At 41.1% G+C, this 26,777-nt stretch overlaps 2 protein-coding genes across 2 annotated transcripts in view; one reads left to right on the top strand and one right to left on the bottom strand.

Moving 5' to 3' along the window:
• The window catches only part of LOC143039382 (uncharacterized), a 52,841-nt gene extending 37,045 nt beyond the window's left edge, over positions 1–15,796 (top strand). The window contains exon 4 of the mRNA XM_076209308.1: positions 4,908–15,796. Coding sequence (XP_076065423.1) covers positions 4,908–5,682 — 775 coding nt within the window. The 3' untranslated portion in view covers positions 5,683–15,796. The remainder of the gene's footprint in view (positions 1–4,907) is intronic.
• Positions 15,797–16,044: 248 nt separating this feature from the next.
• On the bottom strand, positions 16,045–25,449 carry LOC143039269 (endoglucanase E-4-like). Its single transcript, XM_076209142.1, has 4 exons — positions 25,333–25,449; positions 25,037–25,249; positions 18,308–18,461; positions 16,045–18,215 (listed from the first exon to the last, which is right to left on the bottom strand). Exons 1-4 carry the CDS (start codon positions 25,447–25,449, stop codon positions 17,167–17,169), a joined length of 1,533 nt encoding a protein of 510 aa, XP_076065257.1. The 3' UTR covers positions 16,045–17,166.
• Positions 25,450–26,777: the final 1,328 nt, after the last annotated feature.

Below are 26,777 nucleotides of genomic sequence, written 5' to 3'. Positions count from 1 at the left end.
CAGCCTCTGAGAAAGCAAATAAGATCCTAGGATTGATTGCACAATTTTTTTTACTTCAAAAGCTCATCACTCATTAACAAGCTATATAAATTGTTAGTTCGTCCACATTTGGTATATGCTGTTTCTGTATGGTCACCGAATCTCATTAAAGATATTGACAGATTGGAAAAAGAACAACGGTGAGCCACAAAACTGATTCCAAATATAAAAAATAAACCATGCAAAAATCGACTAAAATATATGAATCTGTTTTCCCTAAAAAAGCGTAGACTCAGAGGTGACTTGATACAGGTCTTTAAAATTCTAAGGGGAATTGGCAACATCAAAAGTGACGAAATTTCCACACTGAATGAGAATCAGACAAGAAACAATGGTCTCAAACTGTCCGGAAATAGATTTAATTTGGAAATGGGTAGAAACAACTTTGCCAACTGTGTAGTTAATGAATGGAATAAACTTCCTGCAGAGGCAGTGCAATGTAGTTCAGTTCAAAGCTTTAAGAATCATTTAGATAAACACCTAAGCAAGATGCTGTAATGATTGTCTTGTATTTTATATTATTTGTTTTGTTATCATTTGTCTGTTTATCATTATTTGCTTGATTCTCATTTATTGTTAGTTATATGTCAATTTATTATTATTTACTATTTACCTGTTTGTTTATTATTTAACTATACCTATGCATTTATTTATGTATTTTATTTATTATTTACATTATTATAATTTTTATTTATTCATTTATTATCATCATAATTTTTTTTTTATGCATCTGACCTATATATGGACCAAAAGGTCTCCTGTCAGTATGCTCCGCCTTTGTAATCCTTTGTAAGACTTCTTGCATGAAAGGAAAATGACAGTGGTGATAAGAGACAAACTTTCCAATCAGGATGAGGTGATTAGTGGAGTTCCACAAGGAACAGTACTGGCCCCAATAATGTTTGCTATATATATTAATGATATGGATGAAGGAATTGAAAGTTATATGAGCTTCTTCACAGACAATGCAAAAATGTTGAAAAAAGTGAACACCAAAGAAGATTGTGAGTCACTGCAGAGTGATTTCAATAAAGTATGGGAATGGAGTAGGAAGTGGGAGATGGAATTCAACTTTAAGAAGTGTAGTGTAATGGAATTTGGAAGAAGCAAAAAAAGAAAAGTGGGATCATATAAATTGGGAGAGGAAGAAATTAAAAAAGTGGAAAAAGAGAGGGACCTAGGAGTCATTATTATGAATAATATGTCCCCTGAGAAATGTATAAACAAAATTTTTGGAGAAATTTATAATTTGATAAGATCAATCAAAGTGGCATTTACATACCTGGGTGAAAAAATGGTGAAGAAAATACTAGTCACTTTGATAAGACCAAAATTGGAGTATGCAGCAACAGCATGGTCAGCAAGTACAAAAACATAACAAAACTTGAAAGAATTGAAAGAGCAATTACAAAATTGGCACCAACACTCTCAGAACTATCATATGAGGAGAGGCTGGCAAAACTTGAGCTACAAACACTGGAGTAAAGAAGAGAGGAGACTTGATAAGTATAGAATCATGAAAGTCATAGAAACCATTGATGGAGGATCTAATAAAATGGGATAGTAGAGATACAAGAGGACACGGAAAGAAAATCAAGAAAGACAGTTATAGAAGATACATGAAAAAGAACAGCTTTCCTCACAGGATGATAGACATTTGGAACAGGTTAGATGAGAATGTGGTGTGTGCAAAAATGATACATGAATTTAAAAACAGTCTAGATAAAACGAGATAGGGAGATGGGACCCCACGAGCATAGCTCCCCTTCCCGTAAAATACAACTAGGTAAATATATGGAGCCAGAAGTACTCAAATGTTTCTCCATCATCTTCCAGATTTCCCAAGAGACAGTCCATTTTCCCTAACTAATCAGAGCTGCTGACTTTTCCAGCCAACACCCAAGCAAAACAATATACTTTGCCGCATCTCAGGTCAGACACCTGAACATCTGCTTGATCAAAAGAAGCTGCCAACATTTGGGGAAACATATGCACTGTACATATATTTCTTTATATATGTCAACAGCCTACTTGTACAGTTGTGTATATATTTAATCTGGCAACCCCCCGAAGTTACTCTGAAGGTTGCCTTGTATTTGTAAACAAGAGAAAAATCTGGAATATTAAAGCAAAGAGACCGCTCAGAGTTTGCCTCTCCACCAGTACTTAGTTATTTAATGCAGAGAGAAACAACAACTCTACATTCTGGTTGCAGCGGTGGGATTCAATCCACTTCAACACTACTCTGATGTACAACTCTACTATTCCTCTGAAATACAACACTGTAATACCTCCCTCACCATTTCGTCACCCCCCTCCCCCCACTGGATCCCAACATTCATTGCTAAATAAAACCAACTCTCTCTTCATCAGAGTTTGCCTCAGCCAGCTTAACATATGGGCTGCCTAATGTGGGGCAAGACTTCCAGACTAACATTTGGCTGTCCAGCAGAGGGCAAGACTACCAGCCTAACAGTAATAATTAACATAAAGTATATTAGGTTAAAGAAAATGGAGAAAAGTGACAAATTAGCCAGTTGTTGTTTGCTGACAACACTGCACTTGTAGCAGGATCAGAGGAGGGATTGAGGAAGTTAGTGACAGAGTTTGGGAAGATGTGGGAAAGAAGAAAGTTGAAGATAAATGTGGGTTAAAAGGAACGTGATGAGATGTACAAGGGGAGAAAGTGGCAGCAGACTGGAAGTGAGTATTAAGGGAGAGAGACTGGAGGAAGTGGATAATTTTAGATACTTGGGTGCAAATGTGGCAGGAAAGGGAGGAGTGGAGGTGGAGGTAGAATGTAGATTGAGAGAAGCAAGTAAATACCTTGGGGGATTAAAAATGTAATGAAAAATAAACACTTGGGAATGGATGCTAAGAGGAGATTGTATGAAGGAATGATTATGCCAACAGCACTATATGGAAACATGGAACAAGAGAGGATTTTGAATGTATTTATTTACCTAGTTGTATTATACGGGAACGGAGCTATGTTCATGGTGACCCATTTTTGTATCTTTCAGCATCAAGTTTATTCTTAAAATCATGAATAGTATTTGCACACAGTTTTTTCATCTAAGTTATTCCATATATCCAGCATTGTGTGTGGGAAGCTATTCTTTTTCCTATCTCTTCTATAGTTGTCCTTTTTGAGTTTCTTTTCATGACCTTTTTTTTCCATTGTAATTTTTTAGTAAATCTTTTCTGTCAAGGATTTCCATTCCTTTCATGATTCTAAATATAGTCAGTAGATCACCTCTTCCTCTTCTTTACTCTAGTGTTGGTAGTTTTAGTTTTGATAATCTTTGTTCATATGCTAATTTGGAAAGAGCTGGTGCCAACTTTGTTGTTGCTCTCTGTATTCTTTCTGTTTCCGTGTCGCTGCATATTCCAGTTTTGGTCTAATCAATGTGACTAATATCTTTTTTATCAATTCTTCATCCAAGTATTCAAATGCCACTTTCATTGACCTTAGTAGGTTGTATGTTTCACCTACTATTTTGTTTATATGTCTGTCTGGTGTCATGTCATTGCTGATTATCACTACAAGGTCCCTTTCTGAGTGCACTTTTTTTTTATTTAATTTTCACCAATTTTGTAATTTAATTTTTTTTTTTTTTTTTTTTTTTTTTTTTTTTCTTTTACCAAACTCCATTATGCTACTATTCTTGATATTAAAGTTCACCTCCCACTTTTGAGTCCATTTCCAGATTGTGTCCAGGTCTGATAGTAATGAGTCAGTCCTCATTTGTTGATACTTTCTTTAATATTTTTGCATCATCTGCAAAGAAATTCATATAACATTCAACTCCTTCGTCCATGTCGTTTACGTACATGGCAAACATGATTGGAGCCAGTACTGACCCTTGTGGAACACCATTTATCATTTCCTCCCATTTCAAGTACAGTATTTGTCTCTAATTACTACCCTCATTTTTCTCCCAGTCAGGAAGTCTTCCATCCATTTTAATAAATTACCTGCAATGCCACCTATTGATTCTAATTTTCCTATTAATTCTTTGTGCGGTACTTTGTCAAATGCTTTTTGTAGATCTAGATAGGCACAGTCTGCCCATCCATCTCTCATCTATTATATCTATTATTCTTGAATAGAAGCAGATTAGATTTGTTGTACATGATCTTCCTTGTCTAAATCCAAATTGGCTTGAAATGAGGTGCCTGAGAAGTATGATAGAGGTTAATAGGCTGGATAGAGTGAGAAACAAGGTGAGGAGAACGGGGGTGGAAAGGGAGATAGGGTTGAATGCAGAGGTAGGAGTGAACATGAGGGGGGAACCTAGAATGAGATGGATGGATGGGGTAAAAAGGGCATTGGGAATGAGGGGAATGTCTGTTGAGGAAGGATGGGAGAAGACAAGATAGCGGTGAATGGAGAATGGTTGTGTATGGATGATGCTGTGATGCATGAAGTGGAGTGGGTGGGGAATGGGGGGTGATGGAGTATGTGTGAAAAAATAATTTAATGTAGATCAAAGGGTTTCTTCCCGTCTTCTCCTTTTCTGCATGAGGGGATGGAAAGTGGAGGTCGCCGATTTAATGAAGCAGCCTTGCTGTGAATGTGCTGTGTCTTGCGATACTGCTTCTGACCCAGGGCATCAGGCAAGATGCAGGGATGACCTGTCATCCAGGAGGAGCCAAGATAAGATAAGAGGGAGGTGGTTAATGGGAGTAGAATATGTGGGGATGGAATGGATGGGAGTGGATTTTATGCCTTTGTTTTTTGGCTACTTCCCTTGTAAGGGGGAAAAAGTCTTTGGTATATGTATATTAGGTGTCTGTATTCACAACTTTATGTAGTGTCATGTTTAATATTACAGTACCTTACTCAAAATATTTTTCAATTTCAGGTCAATCATTGCATCAATTATATCAGCAGCCATTGCTTCAGTAATAACATCACTGAATAACTGGGTAAGAATTCGAGAGATTAAGGACCATGCCACCAAACTGAACTCAGAGCTCAGGGAAGGTTATGATGAGCTCAGGGCTTCATTACTTTCACAGTCTCAAAATATTGTGAACAACCTGCATCATGTTACAGGTCAGATAGAGTCATCTTTAAAAAATGTTGTTCCAGCAAGTTCTTTGACTAATGCTTCAAATCCAGAAAATAGCCAACTTCCTTCTCCCTTTCCTCCTCCTCCTCCTCCTCCTCCTGCACCACTGCCTACATCTGAAATACCACCACCACCAATGGTTGTTGACATCAATGTAGACATTAACCAGATTTCTTCTGCAATTGCTGAAAAAGTACAAGAAAGTGTATCAAAGGAACTACTGTCTGTTTTTGTTACTGAGAAGGAGAATTTCCTTGAAGAGCTGAAGCTGTTACAGGAGCAGATGAAGATCCCCAAAGAAGACATTTCAAGTGCTGCTTCAAGCATTGCAGTTGCTGCCACAGACATTTCCTCTGCTGCAAAAGACATTTCTTTAGTTGCCCAAGAAAATGTGACAGCAATAAGTGACAGTGCAAAAATTGCTGCAGAAGTTGGTGACACCATAATAGGAGCTCCAGTTACAGATTTTGGCTACCGAAAAATTGGGGCTTCCATGGTGATTGGTGCAGGTATTGGTGTAATGGCAGCAACCATTGTGATGGGTTTCTTTAGTGGCCAGGTTTAGAGCAGTAGCAAAGAAATTCTCCCTCTTAGAGAGGACTAGGGCAGTGCCACCTTTAGAGGGCTTTTTGAAGCAGGAAATTTAAAGTAGTATGCCCTTACTACAAACTCGCTTTCAGTTGGGATGACTTAATCTGCTTCCACTCCAACCTTGCACCCAAGTAGTGATACCCTAAACCACTTGGCCAGTAAACATTCCACTTAGGTAAGATTGGTATTACACTAGGGAACATATCTTAAATGCTTTATGAACAACTTTGATTGACTTTCTTATAATGATAAAGGACTACCATATATCTCATTTATATTAATGTAACAGTTGGTTTGATGTTGAAATTGACCCTATATTTGCATGTGTGGGAGGGAATAGAAGATTATTTATATACCTTAGTTTTTCATGTCTAATGGCTTAATAGTGGTATTGCAGTACTTCTTCTGTTAGATGTTCAGCCTTACTTTTTTATTTATAAGCTGTCAAGCTGTCTTAACATATATATATATATACATATACATATACATATATAATATACATATACACATATATATTTGCAGAAAAACCACTGTTAATTTCTCATACTTACTCCCTCACCCCCATCCCCTACCTATTCCCCCTCATGCATCACAGCATCATCTATACACAACCATTCTCCATTCACCCCTGTCTTCTGTCCTCTCCCGTCCTTCCTCAACAGACATTACCCTCTTTCCCAATGCCCCTTTTACCCCATCCATCCATCTCATTCTAGGTTGCCCCATCATGTTCACTCCTTCCACCTCTGCCTTCCACACCTCTTTTACTAGTCTGGAGTAAGTTTTCAGTTTATTCCAATACTTGTGTACATTCCCTGCTTTTTTACACTTACTTCAAGCAGAGAACTTTCTTAAATTATCACATATTTGGAAATTGTATTGTTTAAGGAATGCTGAACACATGAAAATTAAAGCTACAAGAAAATGTAGTGTGGGATTTTCTTTGTCTTACTATACACACACTCTCATTGCCAGACTAGGCTAGTATTATTACTATATATACTCAAGTATAATATGAATTGTTATGATAAATTTTTTATGCAATATTGGGTTTGTACTGTACTCAGGTAAATTTTTGGAGGAGTTAAATTCATACCTTTTTAATAAAAATAATCTACTTGGTAGGCCTGCATTTTCACAGTACTGTTGGAGCTATGCAGCAATAATGTCCTTTGTCTTGAATTATTTTCTTTATTTTGCTACTTGTAGAACAGAACCTCATGTAGTATGTGCTGCTTAAATCAAATACCTTATATAAATGAATAATTTATGATAGTTTTTTTTTTCTTTATCAGATTGCATCATTAGTTGCATTGCTTACATGACTTTTAAATGCACACATCTTGTCTCATTGTATTATATTGTTATAATCTTGTAGGATGTATATTTTCAGCAGAAATGCTGCTATACCCAATAAACCGTAAATTATTATTATTATTAAGGGTTGTATAACTTCAAATCTGTTTCTTATTCTACCTTCCTTTGATTGTTTATTTGTATTTTGTTTCATTATTTATATTTACTGGGAAATAGAGCTGGACGGGGAGAACTTGAGGGGAAGACCAAGAATGAAGTGGATAGATAATTTGAAGGGAGTATTGGATGCAAGAGGAATATCCATCAAGCAAGGAAGGGAGAGGACAAAAGATGGGTGCAGGTGGTGAGTGTTGTAAATGGATGAAGAAATGTTGTGGCTAAAAGGGCTTTATTTTGCCTGCTCTATATATTACTTGAATGGAGGAGTGGTGGGGGAGTTGCCATGAAGTGTCTTCTTCATTAGGCTAAACCCAGAAGAGAAGGCAGTCAGGGCCAGGCTGGTGAGCTATCCCTTGGAGTTCTCACTGGCTAGGGTGGAGTAGGATCCAAAGGGTTACCATCACCAGTAGGGGTCTCAGCCAGAAAAAGGAGCTCAACCACATCATCATGAAAATGCAGGGCACGCTTCTTGCAAAGTTAAACCTGGGGTCTGGGGTAAGAGCAAGCTAATCCCCCTTCCCCAGAACCACTTCATTGCTTACTGTGCCAACAGTTTAACATAAGAATGAAGGAGACTGCAAGAGACCATAAGGCCTACACCTAGGCATTTCCATGTCCATTACCACCTGTCATCCCCATCCATAAAGTAGTGTAACCATTTCTTAAAACAACTGATAGTTTCAGCACTCACTACATGGTTATTAAGTCTATTCCATTCATTGACTACCCTATTAGCAAACCAGTTCTTGCCTATTTCTTTATTTAATCCAAATTTGTCCAATCTAAACCCATAACTGCAACTACTGCCCTGTTGTCTTAATATCACCATGTTTGTGTCACCCTTGTTAAAGGCTTTGATCCACTTGAACACCTCTATTAGATCACCCAGCACTCTGTGTCTTTCCAGAGAGTGGATTCTAGTGAAATGTCCATTCTATAGGACAAAGACCAAAACTGTACTGCATAGTCCAGGATGGGCCTAACTAATGCCAGATAGAGTTTGATAATTACCTGTGTACTTCTATTCGTAACCATCCTAGCAATGAAGCCTAATGCTCTGTTAGCTTTATGCTAAAGCACTGTTTCCTAGGTTTAAGGTCAGGATTCACTAGAACTCCCAAGTTTCTCACTCAGTTTTCTCTAAAAACATGTTATCTAAGCTATATCTTTCAGGGTTGTGTAGCCCTACATTTAATATGCTGCACTTTGAGATATTAAAGTCCATTTGCCATTTCACCAACCATGTGAACAATTTAAGATCTTCCTGCAGAATCTTGGCATCTTTTGACCTAATTGGGCATCCTGTTTTAGTGTTGTCTGCAAACTTACTAACATCACTATTAATCCCATTGTCCAAGTCATTTATATACATAATAAACAATAAGGGACCCAAAACCAAGCCCTGGGGAACTCCACTAGAAACACTCCACCATTTGGATTTTACACTGTTTATGGTGACCTGTTTTCCATCACTGATCCAAGCTTCAATCCATTCAAACACTTTTTTCCTATACCATGGGCCTTGACTTTATTTAGTAGTCTCTGGTGGGGCACCTTGTCAAATGCTTTGTTAAAGTCAAGGTAAATAACATAATTATCATTGTTATCTGACACCTTGTATACTTTAGTGTAAAAAGATAGATGATTAGCCACACATGACTTACCCTTGGAGAACCCATACTGTGAGTCACAAATCAAATTACCCATATGTTTCTCGATGTAATCTCTGATTCTTTTAGCTATTATTGATTCAAGCATTTTACCTATAACTGATGTCAAACTGATTGGCCTGTAGTTGCATATAGACAATTTATCTCCCTTTTTGAAGACAAGAACAAAGTTTGCCTGCACCTAAGCAATAGGCACAAAACCAGTAGTCTACTGACTTATTAGATATTTCCATTAACTGGTCACAGATTTCAATTTTACATTCTTTAAGCACTCTTGGAAACTTTTTGTGTGGAGCTGGGGATTTTGTAGCTTTAAACTGATGTTAGATAGTCTACTTTCTTCATCCCCAGTGAAAAATGGATCACAGTCAGGTATCATGATCTAACCTCTCCTTTGTAAACACAGAGAAAATATTTGTTATACCCTTCACTCATTTTTCCCTCTAATTCTATCATGACATCTTTGTCAATATAAATTGGACCTATCCTTTCCCTATTTCTTGTTCTGTAAAGAAAGAAACCCTTTGGGTTGGATCTTGCTTGTCTGGCAACCTTAATTTTGTAATTACATTTCACTGTGTGTGTGTTCTTTTTAAACATTCTTACCATATCATTATATTTAGATCTAAGGTGTGTTTCCCCATTTTTTATTCTGGTTTAAAGTCGTCTTTATTCTGACCTCTTTTTTCAGCCTGTCCATCATCCTTTTGGGAGTATTACTATTCTTCCATATTGACTCAAGGGGAATAAATTTATTTTGTGCATTTAGAATTAAAGTTGTTAGGTTACTGTACATTTCATCCAGATTGCTGACTGGGCTGTCAACCTTGTGCTTATAAGTGACCTGACCCAAGGTGTGCATATTACCTTCCATGACCCAACACCTGACTGTGCTAATGACATCCGGGCTGACCTTACTCTGTCACAGCCCCCTGGGTTGGTCTTGCAAGTAACCAGTTGTCCTAAATACTTTCTCCTCGTATCAGAATTGGCTCTCCTGAAGTCCAGTACTAGAATGTGATTTATACTATTTAATTCTTCTCATATAATATTAAATCTTATTTCTTGATGATCTCTAGAGCCTAGACTACCTCCCACTTTTATATTTCTTATTAGGTGCTCATTATTAGTTAAAAGTAAGTCCAGAGTATTCTCTCCCTGTGTAGGATTGGTAATCATCTATTTTAGGAAATTACCCTGTGACACATCCAAGAAATTTTGCACTTCCTGATATACAAAATTTTCCCAGCCAGTGTTTTTATAATTAAAATCCACCATGATCACAACATTTTTGTACCCGGGCACCCTTCAAATTTCATAAATCAGGGGATCAGTTTGCTCCAGGGCCCTCACATGGGATGGGGATGCATATGCTCTGAAGTGGCACATTTAGGGGGGTGGCAATTCTAGTCTGGATATGCCACCCACAACGCTGACAAAATAATTATAATAAAAAGTCAAAGAAACCCTGAATATTTTACCATAATCAATGAAATTTGTGTTAGAATCAACAGAATATGGGGACATTAAATAAAAATTTTAAAATCTGTTTAATTTGAAATCCAATAGCTATAATAAGCAGTAAGGGATGGTGGAGATGGGAAGTAGTGATGGGAGGAAGGGGGCCTGGGGCATCACAGAACTTTGTCCCGGGGTGGCACTAGGCATGTAAGGGCTCTGGTCTGCTCAGTGCTGAGGTTAGGTCTATATAGGATGCCATTGATAAGTTTCTTCTTCTTGCCTATAATCTCCACTCAAATAGATTCCATACTTTCCTCTTCCTTAATCAAATTGTTGATAATACAATTAGTTGTGTTTTGAACAAAAAGTGCTACTCCTCCCCAACTTGTGCCTATCCCTGTGAAAAAGCTCATATCCTTCTATCTCGATTTCCAGGAAGAAATGTCTATCAGCCATATTAATCCATGATTCAGTAATAGCGATAATATTAAAGCTCTCTACCCATGCTTTACCTTGCAGCAAATCAATTTTATTTACCATGCTTCTGATATTTGTTGTATAGTAAATCTTTAGTGTATCCTTCCTCCACCTGATTAGGCGATTCTTTTCAGTCCCTCTCTGAGCTGTTTCTATTGCCTAAACTATATTCTGATACTTCTCCCCTGGCTCCCGGTTAATCTACTCAAAAAGACCCTGCAGGATGCCTACTTCTTGCTCAAGGGATTCAGCAAGGAGCCAAAATCCTTTGGGTGACAAGTGCACCCCATCCCTTGTATATAGATGATTCTTACTGTAAAAGCGATCCCAGTTTCAACAAATTCCCATCCATTGGCCTTACCATGTTTTTCCAGCCTACAATTCATTTGAATGCCACATGTCTCCAACTTGATGCCTCAGAAGGATTCCACATACAACAGGAACCCCTCCCTTATTCCTGATCTTATCTAGCACATCCCAGAACCATGCAAATAATTCCTCACTCCCTTACTTACCTCTTTTGTTCCCTACTGCACTCAAGGAAACAATGGGTCTCTCAACTTCCCCAGCCATACACTCTTCAATCCTGTCTCTAACATCACCTATCCCCACTCCAGGCAAACACGCCTGGGCCTGATGCTTCCTATCTTTGTTACAAAAGGCCAAATCTAAATATCTCGCCTGGCTATTCCCTACAACCAAAATCTTACCTATAGATAGGGATCTAGCAACTGTCCCCTTCTTCTCTTGTGTCTTCTTTGTTTCTTCTTGAAGACCCATGAGAGCTTGAAAAGAGTTCCTGCATTCAAGCAGGCCTGGTGAGGGCTTTTTAGTATCTCCCTGTGTAGTCTTGGTCACTGTTTTCCACCCAGGTTCCAAACATGGTTTCTCGTCCATGTCTTGGGCCCTTGAGTGAAGAACTCTATTCTCCTCTATAAAACCCTCAGCTGTCTTCTCTAAGGCTACAATTCTACTATGTAGAGATTCCTCTTCAGTGCTGATCACTGAAACACAACCACTTGCCATCTCACTGTTTGAAGCAGCCACCCTAGTTTGACCTGAACTGAGTGATGCCAGTTTCATTGTCACCACTAGGCCAAGTGTGTTGTCTACATGTCTACAGTGGTCCTCACTTGGAGGAATGTTTCCAGTAGTACAAGGAGGGAGTAGAAGTTACTCCCAAGTGTCCCAATTCCCCCAACTGCCAGGAGGAATACAAAGCCTGGAGTGGCAACTGCAGTGTGCAGAGGCAGACCTTGGCAAAGTGCCACCCCTACTCCCCTGCCTCCAACACATAACCATCGCTTAAAGCCCCAGGCCACCTCTGCTCTCCTACCACCCCTGATCATGTAGCATATCTTGAAAGTCTTCTGCTCCTCCTGAAATAAGAATAAAATCATCTGCAAATCTTAGATGATTAAGATATTCACCACTTATCTTCAAGCCTTTCCCTTTCCAACTCAACCTTCAGAAAATCTCTTTCAGGCTAGTTGTAAATAGTTTGGATAAAATTGTTTTGCTGTACTTCTCTCTCAATCTTTATCTGGTTTCTTTGTGTAGCTGAATGATAGGTGCTTTTTGTATAAATGGTTATAGAACCCTTACACTGCATTCATTTGAACCCTGCTTGCAGAATGAGTTTAGTGTTGCTATTTGTTTTACCAAGTCAAAAGCCTCTCATAATCCACAAAAGTTAAACAAAGAGGTATATTGTATTCTGCTGTTTTCACAATTAGTTGACTCATAGTCTGCAAATGGTCCATAGTTGAGTATCCGGCCTGTTTTCTTGGTAGGTTTCCATCTAAAACTTTACTTAGTCTATTTGTAAGTCTCTTATAATATACAGTTGGCTTTGTTTGACTTGGCAATTGGAACAATGTTCAAATATAGTAGCATTATTATTAATATTATTATACAAAAATGATGATGATGATATTGTTTAATGTCACACACTCCCCCCTATCGGGAGGCTAGGATGGTGCCCCTCACAGAGGGCTTTGTAGTGTGGAATTTAATGAACCATGGCCTTGGTTCAACTTTGCCAGTGGTAGGATTCGAACTGCTTTCACCTCGACCTTCACCACAAGTAACACCGCCCTAACCCACTCAGCCAGCAAGCTTCTATAAATGTTTAAATATTGAATTGTCTGAAAAGTCATTAGAAGTATGAGCTGGGAATTGCCACATCCAACCATTCTTAAACTCAAGAAAGACATTCCTTTAGATGATGAATCACCAAAACAAATGGTGATGTGCACAGTGTCTCACCAATGTATTGTTACAAAGGTGCAGGTAGGTAGGTAGGTATGTGTTTATATTTTGTAAATTCTTAACGAGTGTGTGTGTGCATTCATACACTATCACTGGACAGCTGACTACAGTGAGTGGACACGGTTGCCACACAGCAGTACAGCCTGGATACAGTTGTGTCATGATGAACACTTTGTTTGAAAGCCTTTTGTGTCTGTGAATTCCCCCTATGTGTTAGTAAGAATTGTGTTAGTACATGAACTTTGTCCTTTATGTGTCAGCTTGTAGCTAGATAGTGTGAAATAAATCATGGAACAGGACCATGTGCATATATTTACATCCCACAGGCACCCTTCTTTTTTGTAATGGTTCGTGTTTAGAACCATCAATTTACCTAAATTTTCTATGAACCAGGTTTGCTACCATTGGGCTCAGCAAGAGGTGGTTTTCATAGCAGTATGTTGTGCAATAATGTTTGTGCTCTGCTTGGCTAAGATAGGTTGTGAAATGATCCTCCCAAATCCTTTGGAAGCAACTACTGTGGGGGTGAAACCTACTGTGTACAGAATTGTACAGACTTGTACAGGTCTTGTAATTTTCATACCTACAGTATAGTCCAGGTATTGTAGTTGTATTATTTAATCCTCACCACAGCCTACACAACTTAGACAAAAAAAAAAAAATGAAAATAAAAGTAAATTTTAAGAGATTTAATATACAAATGCAGGACAGTAGTGTATGGATGATATTTTGATACAACTCGAAAGTATTTCTCCCCATCTTCTCTATTTTCAGCATGAAGGAATGGGGAGGCGGTGGTCACTGTATAAATGAAGCAGCCCTGGTGTGGATGTGCTGTGTCTTATTGCATTGCTTCTGACTTGGGTAGTGAGCAGGAGACCAGAATGACCTTCTGTCCATGAGGAGCTAAAATGAGAGGGAAATGAGAGAAACAGGGTGGTGGATGGGAGTGGGTGCGTACATGTCTTTGACTTGGCTACCTCCCTTAAAAGGGGGAAGAAGCTCTTAGTATATAGCTAGACAGGCTACAAAGGTAACTTACTGAATTTTGTCAATATTCATTTTATAAACCTTTGTCCAACCATTGTAGTTGTATTATTCAATTGTCAACACAACCTGCACAACTTGGACAAAACAGTAAAAAAGAAAAAGAAGTGTAAATTTTAAGGGATTTAATATATAACTATTACAGACTACAAAGGTAACTTACTGAATTTCGTCAATATTCACTTAACAAACCTTGAAATTGTCAACATTTTCCACATTAACCTCATTAAAAGATTTTTTCTGCCATTTTCTGTACATATTTTTCTACCCCTGTGTATAGATATTTTAAAGATAGTCCAGTCCATTTGTTCTCTACATCAATATTTTTATTTAATTTTTTCCAGTTTGCATCTTTAATGTTTAGTTTATTAAAGTTTGCCTTTGAAAAATTATATTATTCTTATCTCTACAAGCCGTGGCTTCGCCCTCCCCGGCTTCGCCGGGTGCTTGGCTGCGCAAACAGCGGCCTATGGCCGCAGCGCTCCACGCTCTAATCCCACAATAGGGATCCCGTGCTGGGGATCTCATGTTGGGGCTCTGCCTTGAGGCCGAGGCCGAACCCAAGGGACATTTTTTCCTGGTCAGTTCAAGGGAACATGGCAACTATTGAGGACTTGTGACCACTGAGGACTTGCGACCACTGAGGACTTGTTACCTTGGAGGACTTGTTACCTTGGAGGACTTGTTACCTTGGAGGACTTGTTACCTTGGAGGATTTATTACCTTGGAGGATTTACAACCTCGTAGGACTTGCAACTTCAGAGGACTTGCACCCTCGTAGGACTTACGACCTCGGAGGACTTGCAGCCTCGAAGGGCTTACAACTACGGAGGACTGCTGCTGAATCCTCGGGCATTTCGATGGTTAACTTCCGTATGCTTACAGGGGTGTGTCCGCAAATGGTAACGAGGCTACCCAAATTACGGAAAGTTTATTTTTAATTGTATTAAAATATTTCCTTTCTTAATTCAGTCTTCCCTGCTTCCAGTACAAAATCCAAAACTACATAATCACTCTTACTTAATAGGCATCAGTTTAATGTTAATGTTTGTCTAAAATAGGGTAGAGTGCTGGGGGACTGGAGGAGTGTCTATATAGTTCCAGTTTACAGAGGAAAAGGGGACAAGTGTGAGTGTGGTAGTTTTGGAAGAATCTGTTGAGTGTAGTTGGGAAGTTTATGGGAGGGTTTTAATTGAGAGGATTAAGAGAGGAACAGAGGGAGTAATTGGTGAGGAACAGTGTGGGATTAGGAAAGATAGGGGTTGCATGGATCCAATTTTCGAGGTAAGGCAGATATGTTAGAAAGCTTTAGGAAAAGGTAAGGATGTTTTTTGGGCCTTGATGGATTAGGAAAAGGTTTATGATAAGGTAGACAGGAAGGCACTATGGGAGGTATTGCAGATATATGGGATAGGAGAAAAGCTGAATTCATGATGGCTATCATTTATCAAACAGTTCTTAATGATGTTTGATAGCAGCTCTGATGATAGTTTCCATCATTTTTCCTATAATTGAAGTCAAGCTTATAGGCCTGTAATTATTTGGTTTCTTTTTGTCACCTTTTTGGAATATTGAAGTAACATTAGCTAGCTTCCATTGTCTTGGGACATCTCTGGATAAGATGGATTTCTTGAAAATAATTTCTATTGGAACAACAGTCTCATTTTTCATTTCCTTTAAGATTCTTGGATGCCAACTGTCAGGCCCTGGTGTTTTATTAATTTTGAGTTTTTCTATACACCAAGGGGAACCAAGAAAAGAAGGAGGGAGGGGTGGTGAATGGGAGTGGAGTATGTGGGGATGAAAGGGGTGGGAGTGGATACCTTTTGACTCCCTTGTAAGGGGGAAAAAGCCTTTGGTATATGTATGTATATTTCCTTTTGTAATTCAGTCTTCCCTGCTTCCAGCACCAAATTTATTTATTATTATTATTATTTTTAACCCACTTGGTCATTACATTGTTCATTGCCATGTTCAGTAATACATTGCCCCAAGATTCTTCACTACTTGCTTACCATTCTTCCCAGATTGCTTCTCCATAGCTGAAGTAATCAAAGAGCAATACAGTGGCTTCACTTTTCTCCATAAACCCATGTAATTGTACAGTTGTTTTGATGATTAAATCACTGTATTCTGTTTCATTCCACATATTTGTCTTGTTGGGGAGGGGGGGTATACCACTGCTTTGTCTATTGATCCACACTTTTCATTTTTATTATCTATATTCATAATTTTGGCCATGCCTTCTTCCATTTTCTCCTCTGTGCAGTTTTTTGCCACTAATACCACTCCAGTTTATCCTCTCCTGTCCTTCCTATATATTTTATATTCATTGTTGCCTATTTGAGCTTAAATTTTGTACAAGCAACCTTAATTTTTTTTTCATGTATCATTATCTCACTGTTATCTACCATTAACAACATTCTTACATTTTTAGTTTCTTGAACCATTACTCTTTATCTTCTGTTGTGTCTTCTTACATATATGTTCTTTAATTTCTCTACAGTTAATAATTTCCTTGTGTTCTTTATTAATTTGGATACTGTATTTTGAGATATAAATTTAATCTTCATTAGTTGTGCATCGTGTTGATATCTTCTCAGTCTATTCAATTCTCCTATGTCTTCATTTATGTCTTTCTTATTACCCATTATAGTTTGTGTTATTTCTTCAGTTTTTTTTTTTTTTTTTATTTCTCATTCTTTTATTTCAGTATGTGTTTTTCCTGCCATCCTACCACTATAACGGTTTTCTTTTGTCTGCTGCTTCTTATCATCATATCTTTATTTTTCAGTACCCTTATCAACTTTTCTACATCAATTTTTTTTCTATTGCTCCATATTTTTTTATCATTTGTGTGTGTGTGTAACTGATTTGTATATCTACCCTTTCCAAATGCCAACACTGAACTGTATGTATGTATATACATGTCTTTGTATGTGCATGTGTTTGTGTTCAGTTCCTTTAACAATGTACAGTATTACCAATGTTGCTCTGGCAGTGTTAACACAGAACCTGAGATGTACATTGGTGCTGCTCTGTGATGCCTTTCTCTCTCAGATACAGAATAAGCTACGCAGTTCTGCTACAGCTGACTGGAAACCAGCATTGTAGTCACAAGTCACCTCATTTTTTATGTAATCATCACGTTTGTCCTCATAGAAGTCATTTTTGTCAGGACCTCCAACCAGTGCCCCTTCCAGCACATGAGCATTTGGTTCAGGAGAATTGAAGTTGGACCAGTCACAGGAGGCTGGTGCGGATGGACAGGAACTACTGGCATGGTGGGGTCGCTGGGGAGGGTTGTGCCCAAACCCAACCACAAAGCTCCTTCCAGTGTCCCCAAGGATGTAATGAATCTGTTCTTTGGCCAAGTCTCTATAGATTTCAGGTTTAATCCCTTGGGCTGCGGCCCGGAGGCATACAAACACAGCATTAGAAGCATAGCGTAGAGATCCCCACTGAGATATATACACCAAACCCTTAGGGGTGCGAGGTTTGCTATAAACAATGCTGTCACAGAAGTCTGTGATTGCTCTTTTATAAACTACTTTATTTGTTAATTGGTAAAGGAGCACTTGGACACCTGGGGTCTTCTCGTCCCAAGAAAACTCATTCGGAGTCTCACCAAGGTCAAATTCTTCATAATGACCTACAGCTTTGATCAAATAGGAATTGTCATATGTAGCTCTGTAGAGCCAAAGAGCTGCCCAAGCCAGCTCATCTCCATAGCCATTCCAGCTTTTGTAGAATTTCCCTGCATCAGGAATTGAGTCAGAGTATGTTCCTCTGTAACTGTCAGCAAACTTATATAATTCCTTGGCATGCTGGAGACAGTCATTGGCATAGCTAGGGTCAGAGTCCATGAACAGGATGGAAGCTGCAGCCAGGGCAGCCGCTGTCTCTCCCGCCAGTTCTGATCCAGGTTTCTCTTTGGTGATCTTAAGGGCAGGACGTTCCATTGTCATATCCTCTGGTCTTCCCCAGTAGGCATGGTCCAAGTCTCCTAAGCCCACCTGCCCATAAAATATGAAGGGAGACACATGGGCCTTGATGAAATAGTCGGTGGCCCACTTGACTGCTTCTTTCATGTGATCCCATTCACCTTAAGAAAAGAAAGGAAAAAAGAAATGAGAGGTAAAGGTATATGGAAATGAATATTAAATTCCGTTTCATGAACAACATTTCCAAACTGACCTGCAGCTTCATAGGTTTTCCTGTTTTCAATGGCTCCCCATGCCAACACGGTTGCAGTGCTGGCAAATGGGAATCCAAACTTTACATAATCACCAGCTGTTAGAGAAAATATTATAACATTGGAGTTATTAATGTGTAACTTGTGTGTATTTACCTAATTGCAGATACAGGAAAGGAGCAATGGTTGTAGGGAGTCCTGTCTCCTGTTCTTCAACTTATCATTCTTATCTTCTAACTCATGAATGGTTTCAATTTTGTCTATATCTTTAATTTCCAATTATCATATTTTAATTTGAATTCATGTACCTTCTAAGCTATTCCAAGTATTTATACATCTATATGGAGAACTGTATTTCTTCACATCTTTTAGAATGTCTTTCTTACTTAACCTACACAATAGTAATATAAGGCCGAAGGCCAACTGTTGCTACACAACATATACATTCCTTTATGCACAAATTTCACAAGTCACACATGAATCACAAATATGCAGAGTCCACTAGGAAGAGGAAAAACATACGAAGTCGCGCTTTTGTGATATATTCACATTATCAAGGAGTACAGAAAAGTGGGTACAAACAAGTTGAGATACAGAGTATGAATAGGACAAGTGAGACATTTACCCTCCTCTCCGAAGCCTGAATATTCAGGTCGGGTCCTGCGGCGAGGTTATGGAAACAGAAATTATGTCACATTAGCTTTTGAAATATGTACTATTTATATTAATGACAATATATGGATCTAATTTATATAATCCTAAATTATTATCAATAAGTTGGTCATAATTGTATTTGATAATTCCAGACTCAATGATATTTCTTTCTGTTATATTCTTACACTGCATAATTTTTTAACCATTTTTCCAGTCAATAGGATGGTCAAAGTCACGAACATGTTTAAAAAGGGCACTAGATTCCTGGCCTTTTTAAATACTGTTTTTATGTTGTTTAATTCTAACCTCTAATTCTTTTCCTGTTTGATCTATATAACATTTATCACATTTGCTACAAGGTATTTTGTATACACAGCCTATTGAGTTATCAGGGGAATTTTTTATGAGAAGATTTTTTAGGGTTGAATTATTCTTGAAGGCTACATTTACATTGAAATTCTTAAGTATAGTGGGAATCTCTATAATATTTTCATTAAAAGGAAGTACAAGTATTTTTTTTTTTTTTTTTTTCAAATTTTTTTTGGTTCACTTTAAGAAATTACTTTTTTTTTTTTTTTTTTTTTTTTTTTTTTTTCATGGCCTAAAATAATTTGGGATATCTTAACTGTGTTCCGATGTCATAAATTTTGCTCATTTCATCATCCACAAATTCTGGACTGCAAATGTGCAAGCCACGAAGGAACATGGAAGAAAATGCTGACTGTTTAACTCAATTACGGTGAGCAGAATAGTAATGCATATAAGCGTTGACATTGGATGGTTTTCGTCAACATACCTAAACCATTTGACCTTTTTGGGAAGTATGTTTGTTAAAAAGCTTTGTCTCAAAAAATTCCATGCAGGCTCATACTCGCTGTAATTGGGAGGCGTAGTTATCAAAGACGTCCATGCCCAGCCAGACCAGCCAATCAGGAGCTCGGAAAGTTTGCCGGAGACCGGCCGCCACACAATGTGTGTGTGTGAAATTTGGGAGTGAAGCTCCCACGGGCTTTGATTGTGAGCCCGTTTGGTGGGTGATTTGACTTATGAGTGTGTGTGGGCCCAACCACACACTCATACATTCACAAGATGTGCTGAAATACGTATCCACATCTCGGTGAATGCACCCTTCTCAACGTAAACTGTATTCTGTGTTAAGTGATGGTAGTATGATATATTTAATAATTAGAAAAAAGAGAGGGGGTGATTCAATGTATGAGTGGTCGTGGTTTGGCCACGCCCACTCATACATTTACTGGATGTGCATGCCTATGTGAAATATGCATGCACATCTCGGTGAATTCACCCTTCCTGACATGAACGGAGTACAAGTATCAAAGAATATAAAGAATTAAAGGGGGGGCTGACACTCTACCAGCCGACGCAGTTCGTATTCGCTTAGGTGGCGGCATATGCGACGCACAATATGTTGTCGGAGGCCCTCTCCTCAGAAAAGCAGTTGCGGGGCAATGCTTGAGGTAATGGTTCAGGGTGGCTGCAGTGGCGGCATCTTCTTTCTTCAGGTGGTGAATTGCTTTTAATTTCCCAGAAACAATGGTCCTCCAGTTGCAGACGGAAGAGCAGAGTTTCCACTTTTCTAGGTGTGGAGCGAGGAAGTACAAGGGGCTCATAGTCTGTGACTGCCCTGTACCACCTCGCCCTCTCTGACACCTCTGCCTCCAGTCTGTGCTGAAGGAACCGTTGTACCTGACTAAGAGCCCTGGTGCGTAGGCACAACTGATTTCTGCTGAGAGGGACGACAACATCGACTTCGGGTCTTTGGCGCGCCGCTTCAGCTGCGCTGCGGCGTCGGCTAGCTCGTTACCTGGGACACCTACGTGGATTGGCACCCAGTTGAGCCTAACACTCCTGCCTTGCTGATGCAGCTTCAGCAGGAGTGCTAGGATGGAGGTCAGTAGGCGTACATTGTCGCTGGGCTGTGTCGATTCTAAGCTGCCTAGCAGAGACTGTGAATCCGTGTGGATTACCACAGGACCAGCTCGAGATATTAGAGCATGCTCTAACGCTCCTTGGACCGCTATGGCCTCAGCTTGGAGAGTGGACGCATGATCAGATACTCTCCTGCCGTAGGTCAAACCATCCGTCACGAAAGCAGCCCCCGCACTGCGAGGCCTGTTGGGGTCTACGGAGCCATCCGTGTAATGGACCGCCATTCCAGGTTCCGACAGTGCGCGAATGCCTTGTAGGGCCTGCGGTCGTACCCTTTCCTGATCACATAACTTCTTCTTACTGGGAAGCTTTGTGACAACAAAGGTTGCAGGTATCGACAGCCATGGTGGTGGGGGCTTGAACTCTGGGTGTGGAGAGTCCCTACCCTTCTCAAGGAGAGTGCTGGTGAGCCTGAAGGAGTCCAGGATCCCAGGCGCCTGTGATAGCCAGGTATCGGAGTGGATAAGAGTAACCACCCGTCCCAGAGCTGTCACAAGGCTCTGACTCAGCTCAGTTATCCTGGGGCTCTGGACTAATTTGGCAAGAAAGTCGACCTCCAGCCTTCTGACCCGTGATGTTAATGAAGGCAATGAAGCCTCCATTTGGAGGTTAACGATCTTAGTCCAAGGTTGAGCTCCCAGGATAATCCTTGCTGCGGCATTTTGGCAAGGCTCCAGGTCCTCAAGCTTGGCAGTCGCCACATTTATGAGAGCTGGGGCAGCGTAGTCCACCAAACTGCGGACTGCGTGCACATAGAATGTGCGAAGGACCCGATGCGTGGCACCGAGTGCCTTCCCCGTCATTGCTCTCATAACTGTGGTTCTTGCCTTCAGTCTCTCCTTGAGATAGGTTAGTTCCTTCTGAAAGGTGAGCCTCTCATCAATCCAGACCCCCAGGTACTGATACTGGTAAACCCAGTCCAGCCGAAGGTCCTGGATGGTGAGGTGCTTCCCTTCTTTCCAGAGTCTCAATGCCATAGCCTTCGATTTTGTAGGGGAGATCTTTAACCCTAACCTGCAACATTCCGTCGCCACAGTGCTTAAACAGCGCTGAGCCCTGTTGAAGCACTGCCGTTTCCCAGTAATCATGAGTGCAATGTCATCTGCATAGCATATGATCTTGCACCCATGTGGTAGAGGTAGTTCCAGAATGTTGGAGACGAGCACATTGAACAGAGTGGGGCTGAGAACCCCTCCCTCCGGAGTGCCACTCTCCAGCATTCTGGCCTCTGTTATGTGACCTTGAAAGTGTACTTTCGCAGACCGGTGACTGAGATAGTCAGCAATCCAAGAAAGCAGCTTGCCTTTTACGCCCTTGCGAGCAAGGGTGTCTAATATCACAAGTGGACTGGCCAGCTCAAACGCCTTTTCCAAATCCAAAAAGACCACGATGGACGGTGTGCCACTGACGGCATTGAGGAGTGTTGCTATACTGTTTGCTGTGCCAGTGCCCTTGCAGTAAGCATGGATATGCTCATGCGTTGGGCCCCGTTTCCACAGCAGCCTGTTTAGCACCATCCTCTCCGCTGTCTTCCCCATGCAGCTTGTCAGGCTGATGGGGCGGTAAGCACTAGGTTCCTTTGGCTTTGGAATTGGCGTTATGATTGCCGTCTTCCAGGCTGTTGGTAGCTTGCCAGTCCTCCAAGACGCGTTTATCACCCTTAGAAGTGCCTCGTCACCCGCTGGCCCAAGGTGGGTCAGCATGGAATAGGTGACGAGGTCCTCTCCAGGTGCCGTGTCTGAGCTGGTTTTGTGCGTGACCCGTAGCTCCTGAAGCGTAAAGCTAGCGTCAGTATCATCCGGCCGACTCATCATGTCCTCAACACCATGGCGCCTCACTCCTTGGAGGTCCTGCAGTGTGTCTTGAACACACTGCGGGAGTGAGGTGCTGCTGGAGCGAGATGCAAACTCCAGCACCAGCCGCTGCGCCTCAGCATCAGGGGCATGATGAGTGCGTCGTGGTTGAGTCCTGCCAGTAGCCTTACGGAGCTTAGACCACAGCTCTGCTAGGGAGGTGTGAGCGTTAAAGCCCTCACACCATTCAAGAAATTTAGCTCTTCTGGCATCTGCAGCTATGACGTGAGCGTCATGAACTGCAGCGCGCAAGTTGGCCAAATTGGTCTGAGTTCGGCGCCGTCGGAAAGCACGCCTAAGCATGTTCACCCGATAGTTGGCCTCTCTCACCTCGGGGGTATAGTACCAGCTGTTCTTATGTTCTCTGGGGGACTGGCGAGTCTTTGGGGTGGCTCTGTTGGCAGCCACCTGAATGGCTGCAGAAAAGTCAGCTTCTAACGTTTCCACGTCCTGTGATGGAACGTAGGACGCTGCCCATTCTTCAACAGACCTATCAAACACTGGCCAGTTTGCCAAAGCTGTCTTCCACCTGGAAACAGGTAATACAGCTGGTATGGGTGGTATATCCCGTATGTGCACAGAGACACCGAAGTGATCGCTAGTGACAATAGGATGCACCTCCCAGGTTACCCTAGGGAGGAGAGCGGCCGTCGCCAAGGTCAGATCAAGTCGTCCACCTTGCACGTGCGTCGGATTTCCATCATTCAACAATGCAATGTCAGGGCATTCATCTAGCACGTAATTTAAGTGGCGCCCAGCGACATTGGGCCCATGGGGCGACATCAAAATTTCACGATGGGCGTTGAAGTCCCCTCCTATGATGAGGAGCCTGTCCGCAGCAAGAGCACACACTTCTCCAAGGTCCAGTTCCGCTCTGGCCCCTGTATATGTTGTAGATGGTGTACGTTTCGTGGGCCCGATGGAGTCGAACCGCAAGAACCTCTACACCATCCCCACATGATACAGGATCCGTGATCTCACTGCAGGGGATGGATGATTTGACTAAGATCATGCACCCCCTAGCAGTGAGTGAGCGAGGGAGGGAGAAGATGCGATATCCCGGAAATCGCACCTGGAGAAGCATAATATCGTAATCATGCTCTTGCGCATGCGCAAGGAGATACAAGCTTTTGCTGCGGAACCCGTTTATGTTCCACTGTAGCAACCTCAAGTGACTATTGAACAGGGCGAATGTCTTCCCTGTCAGTTTCCATGACGGTCTCATCTTGTCCTCCCCGGTCAGACGACAAGATGGGTTGCGACTTTATAACAGTGGAAGCATTTTCCTCCTCATCAGAAGAGGAGTCTTCAAGCCTGAGTGCAAATTGGCGTTGGGACCTAGCAGAAGACACTCTCTTAGTCTTTGAAGAAGTGGGTGTAGCTTTCACAATGGTAAAAGTGGGTGTGGCAGGCTTGGGGGAAGTGGAAGGGGAGGAGGAGGAGGAAGAGGTAGTGGAAGAGGTGGGGGAGGAGGTAGAGGGGGAGGGAGTCCTCTCCTTTCGCCTAGGGTTCCTCTTCTCTTTCGGGAGTTTGAGCACGTTCTTGACGGCCCTGTCCACTAGCACTAGCATCTTGTCTGGGTCGCTCTCCCCAAAGGTCGTAGCGACTGCAGATACGACGCCAGTTACAATCAGGTCGATATCATCCTCCCAAAGGGGGATGACATCGGACGGATATTGAGGTGGAGGGGACCGTCGGTCCTGTGCTCGTGGGGTTGGTACTGGGGGCGTGGGTTTGGCTTTAGGTTTGGGGGTGGGATTGGAGGCGGGCGTGGATTTGGAGGTGGTAGCAGGTTTAGAGGCGGGCACAGATTTAGAGGTGGGTGTGGCTTTTTTTGGGAGCTGGTTGTGTCTTAGTGTTATTCTGTGTAGGAGCTGGTTTCAGTGATGGAAAGTGCTCCTGATTGTTCAGATCAGGAGCACTGTGTGTAGGTGGTGGTGGTGCTGTGGTAGGAGAGTGTTTCCTGCTGCCCCATACAAATGTTCCTGGGGGGGCAGGTATGAAGTCCTGTCGCTTCTCTGTCCTCTCCTTACAGGCAATGGCCTGAACTTTACGCACTGCGCATGAGGTATTCCAGGCGTGGTGCTTCTTGCTACAGTTCGGGCACTTGGCAACAGTCTCAGTGCCAGCTTTGAAATTGTTAAGACAAGTCTCAGTGGCATGAGGCATGCTGCAAATGCCGCACTTGGGCTGCTTCGCAGTGCACCTCGCCTGGTGATGACCATAACACTGACACCTGAAGCAACGGAGAGGATCAGGGATGTACGTTCGTACATCATACCTGCCATACATCCCCAGGTCAATCTTGTTGAACGGCTCGCCTTTGATAGTTATGAGGACCTGTCGCGTAGGCGTCTTATCCCAGCGGCGCATTCTCGTGGCACAGATTACCTGAGGATGGTCCTCAATGGCCTCAGTCATATACGAGGTCGGGTAATCATGTACCACGAGTAGATGCTTCTTGTCTTCTGGGTTAAGCCGCTCCAGCTTCAGAGGCTTACCATCCAGCGATGTTACAGCCTCCAGCTCCTCTACGAGTTGGTAACTACTAGGTAGCAGCAGCAAGTTACCATCGCCGAGGGGGGACCTTTCTCCAAAGCTCTCACCACCTCAAATGCAGTGTCGTATCCAGCCGAGGGTACGACTTTGAAGGTGGGGAGCTTGCCACCCTGGTTAGGAGGGGCCATCACTATAGCAGCTTCATCACCGGATGAAGGCTACTCGAGCTAGGCCTATGTACCCGCTGTAGTTGGCAAGCATAGCAAAGACGTCCATATCCAGCCAGACTCAACCAATCAGGAACTCTGAAAGTTCACCGGGAACTAGTGGTGGGCAGCTACCGGTAAAGTTACTGGTTTTATCGGTAACAACCTTAACGGTAGCTTACCGGCAAAAATTCTGCCACCGTTAAGGCTCCGTTAACCGATAAGCTAAACCATAACACTCAGAGAGTGGTAAGCACGTCTTGGCTTGGTGGTACTGAGTGACGGTACTGACGGGCCCAGTGTCCCGCTAATTTTACCGGTTAAACTTTTACCATTTAGCAAGTATGTACCGCTAAGGTCTCGGTATTTCTTTTTTTTTTTTTTACCATTAAAACAGTTTTTCGGCAATTTTGTTAATTTCTCAATAGAATTAATGTTATTTCTGTGATCAGCATACGGAACTATATTAATTGTGAAAGTTTCATCGAAAAATTCCGCGTGTCGCCAAACGAAGACCCATATATATATTATATATAATATATATATATATAATATATATATAACACGATAGATATATACTCTATATGATATATAATATTTATATATATAAACTATATATATATAATATGTATATATTTTAAAATATTTTATATATAATCTCTATTATTATAATTATATATATATATATATATATGAAATATATATATATCTATATACATATAATATATCTTTATATATATAATATTATAAATTATAAATATATATATATATATATAAATATAATATAAATAAAGATCATTAATATATATAAATATATTTTCTATTCTCTTATAATATATGGGGTCTTCGTTTGGACACGCGGAATTTTTCGATGAAACTTTCCAATTCATATAGTTCCGTATGCTGATCACAGAAAATAACATTAATTCTATTGAGAAATTTAACTTGCCGAAAAAACTGTTTAATGCAGAAATACCGAGAGATCCGGACCTTGCTAAATGGTAAAAGTTTAACCGGTAGGGACTGGGCCCGCAGTACCGTCACTCAGACCAAGCCAAGACGTGCTTACCACTCTCTGAGTGTTATGGTTTAGCTTCTCGGTTAACGGAGCCTTAACGGTGGCAGAATTTTTGCCGGTAAGCTACCGTTAAGGTGGTTACCGATAAAACCAGTAACTTTACCGGTAGCTGCCCACCACTAGTTTCCGGTGAACTTTCAGAGTTCCTGATTGGTTGAGTCTGGCTGGATATGGACGTCTTTGCTATGCTTGCCAACTACAGCGGGTACATAGCCTAGCTCGAGTTAGGCCT

The sequence above is a fragment of the Oratosquilla oratoria genome, chromosome 26, assembly GCF_046742065.1.
Source record: "Oratosquilla oratoria isolate Oo_2021 chromosome 26, ASM4674206v1, whole genome shotgun sequence".
Taxonomy (NCBI): domain Eukaryota; kingdom Metazoa; phylum Arthropoda; class Malacostraca; order Stomatopoda; family Squillidae; genus Oratosquilla; species Oratosquilla oratoria.
This window is presented reverse-complemented; position numbering and strand designations above follow the sequence as displayed.

Excerpts from the sequence above, each read along its gene's own strand:
- LOC143039269 (XM_076209142.1), bottom strand. The coding sequence starts at position 25,449 with ATGGCCCCTCCTAACCAGGGTGGCAAGCTCCCCACCTTCAAAGTCGTA. Across the intron at positions 25,250-25,332 it reads AAGGTCCCCCCTCGGCGATG|CTGGAGCGGCTTAACCCAGA; the intron begins GTAACTTGCTGC and ends AAGCCTCTGAAG. Across the intron at positions 18,462-25,036 it reads GGATGTATGGCAGGTATGAT|GTAAATACACACAAGTTACA; the intron begins GTACGAACGTAC and ends ATCTGCAATTAG.